Raw genomic sequence first — 1,527 nt, 5'->3', positions numbered from 1 at the left:
TGGAGGCTGACGGGGACATGTACCGCCACCTGCTGGGGAAGCACCGCAGGGCCTGGACCAGCCACGCGTGCCTGGCGCCGAGGCCCTTCCCCCACCAGGAGATCCTCATCAAGTACAGCGGGAACGCGGCCAGCCATCCTGGCACCAGCATGTACGCCCGAGGCCACGGCGTCCTCGCTTCTGCCGAGGCCCTGTCCCCTCTGAGGATGGCCGGCGGAGACATGGGCAACTCCGTCCCGCTGTACGAGTCGGTGCAGTGCCTCCCGCTGGCGTCCCTCCTCCTCGCCCTCAACGTGTCCCACGTGCAGTTCGTGTCGCTGGACGTCGAGGGCGCCGAGCCGGCCATCCTCGACACTTTCCCGTGGCAGGACATCACGGTCGACGCTTGGCTGGTGGAGCACGTTGTGAACACCACGAACGGAGACGCGACCGGCGAAAGCGAGGGGTCGCGAATCAACGACCTTGCCGCAGACCATGGTTCGAGTGCCGAGGCGAGACGAAACGACAAAACTAACCAAGATACTGAATTTGTTGATTTTTTCATCTCTCGCGGGTACAGTCTCTTTCCTATGGATACACGCAGACTATTAGATAATTACCTCTTTATAAGAAAAGAATCTAATATCTATTACAGACTTAAGGCTAATAATGATTTCGGTGGTGATTAATTAACAAGGAAAAAAAATCAAATGTACAAAAAAGTATGTATGTATGTTTAAATTGATCTCCAAATCCAGTCATTTGTCGTAATAAAGGTTCAGCACCAGTAACAGCCTTGATAAAAATGCTTGTCATTTCAGATCAATACGAATTATACTCGTGCTTCTTTTTCCCCAAGTTCACCCCCATAAACACCAGCCGAAGTCTGTCAAGGCGAGAAATCGGTACTCTAGCAGAGAAATATATTCAACTGACACTTATTAGACAGAATATCATTCATCTTAATACCAAGGCTATGTGTTTTGATTTGGCTAGTGTGGGATTGTATTACGAAGCTTACATAGCAAAACTTGATTGCCTGGGGATGGGAACTGCAGCAGAGCCTGGGCACATTGGACGAGGGCATTGCTGAGGACGACTAAGTTAGTTATTTTTGTTCTGTCTGCTGAGCCCTAAAAAAAATGAATGCCAAACCCTCCCCATATCACTGCAGGTCTTAGTAGACCATCTCCAACTCTGAAGGGGGATAAAGCCCAGGTTTTCATGAGTCAGCCTGGTCTTTGAGGCACCTCTAGATGCCTAGTATTCCATTTTGAATATATTACATATACACTCCCTGAAGTTGGGTGCATTTGAATGATTTATCAGCATAATAATGATTAACAGATTCTACGATGATTACACTACAGATCCTCTTAACAGCAAAAGCAATATGGTCAGGGGAAAGAACGCTCTGAAAGAGGAGGAAGCTATAAAGGGATATCAGTTACCCAGACAATATGCCTAGACCTGGCCAAAGTTCCTGTCAGATAACATAAGGAGAGTGGAACACCATTTACGACAGTGGGTGTTTGAGGCATGCCAATC

The 1,527-nt window shown here is 48.5% G+C and overlaps 1 protein-coding gene across 1 annotated transcript in view; it reads left to right on the top strand.

Annotated features, from left to right (window-relative positions):
- Nucleotides 1–915, top strand: part of LOC119590967 — a gene marked incomplete in the record, with an annotated part of 4,614 nt that extends 3,699 nt beyond the window's left edge. The window contains 1 exon segment of the mRNA XM_037939702.1: nucleotides 9–915. Within this exon segment, the coding sequence (XP_037795630.1) occupies nucleotides 9–668 (660 nt within the window).
- Between the last annotated feature and the right edge of the window lie 612 nt (nucleotides 916–1,527).

Source organism: Penaeus monodon, chromosome 28, assembly GCF_015228065.2.
Source record: "Penaeus monodon isolate SGIC_2016 chromosome 28, NSTDA_Pmon_1, whole genome shotgun sequence".
Lineage (NCBI taxonomy): Eukaryota > Metazoa > Arthropoda > Malacostraca > Decapoda > Penaeidae > Penaeus > Penaeus monodon.
Note: the sequence above shows the minus strand (reverse complement) of the source record. Positions and strands in the feature narration are given on the sequence as shown.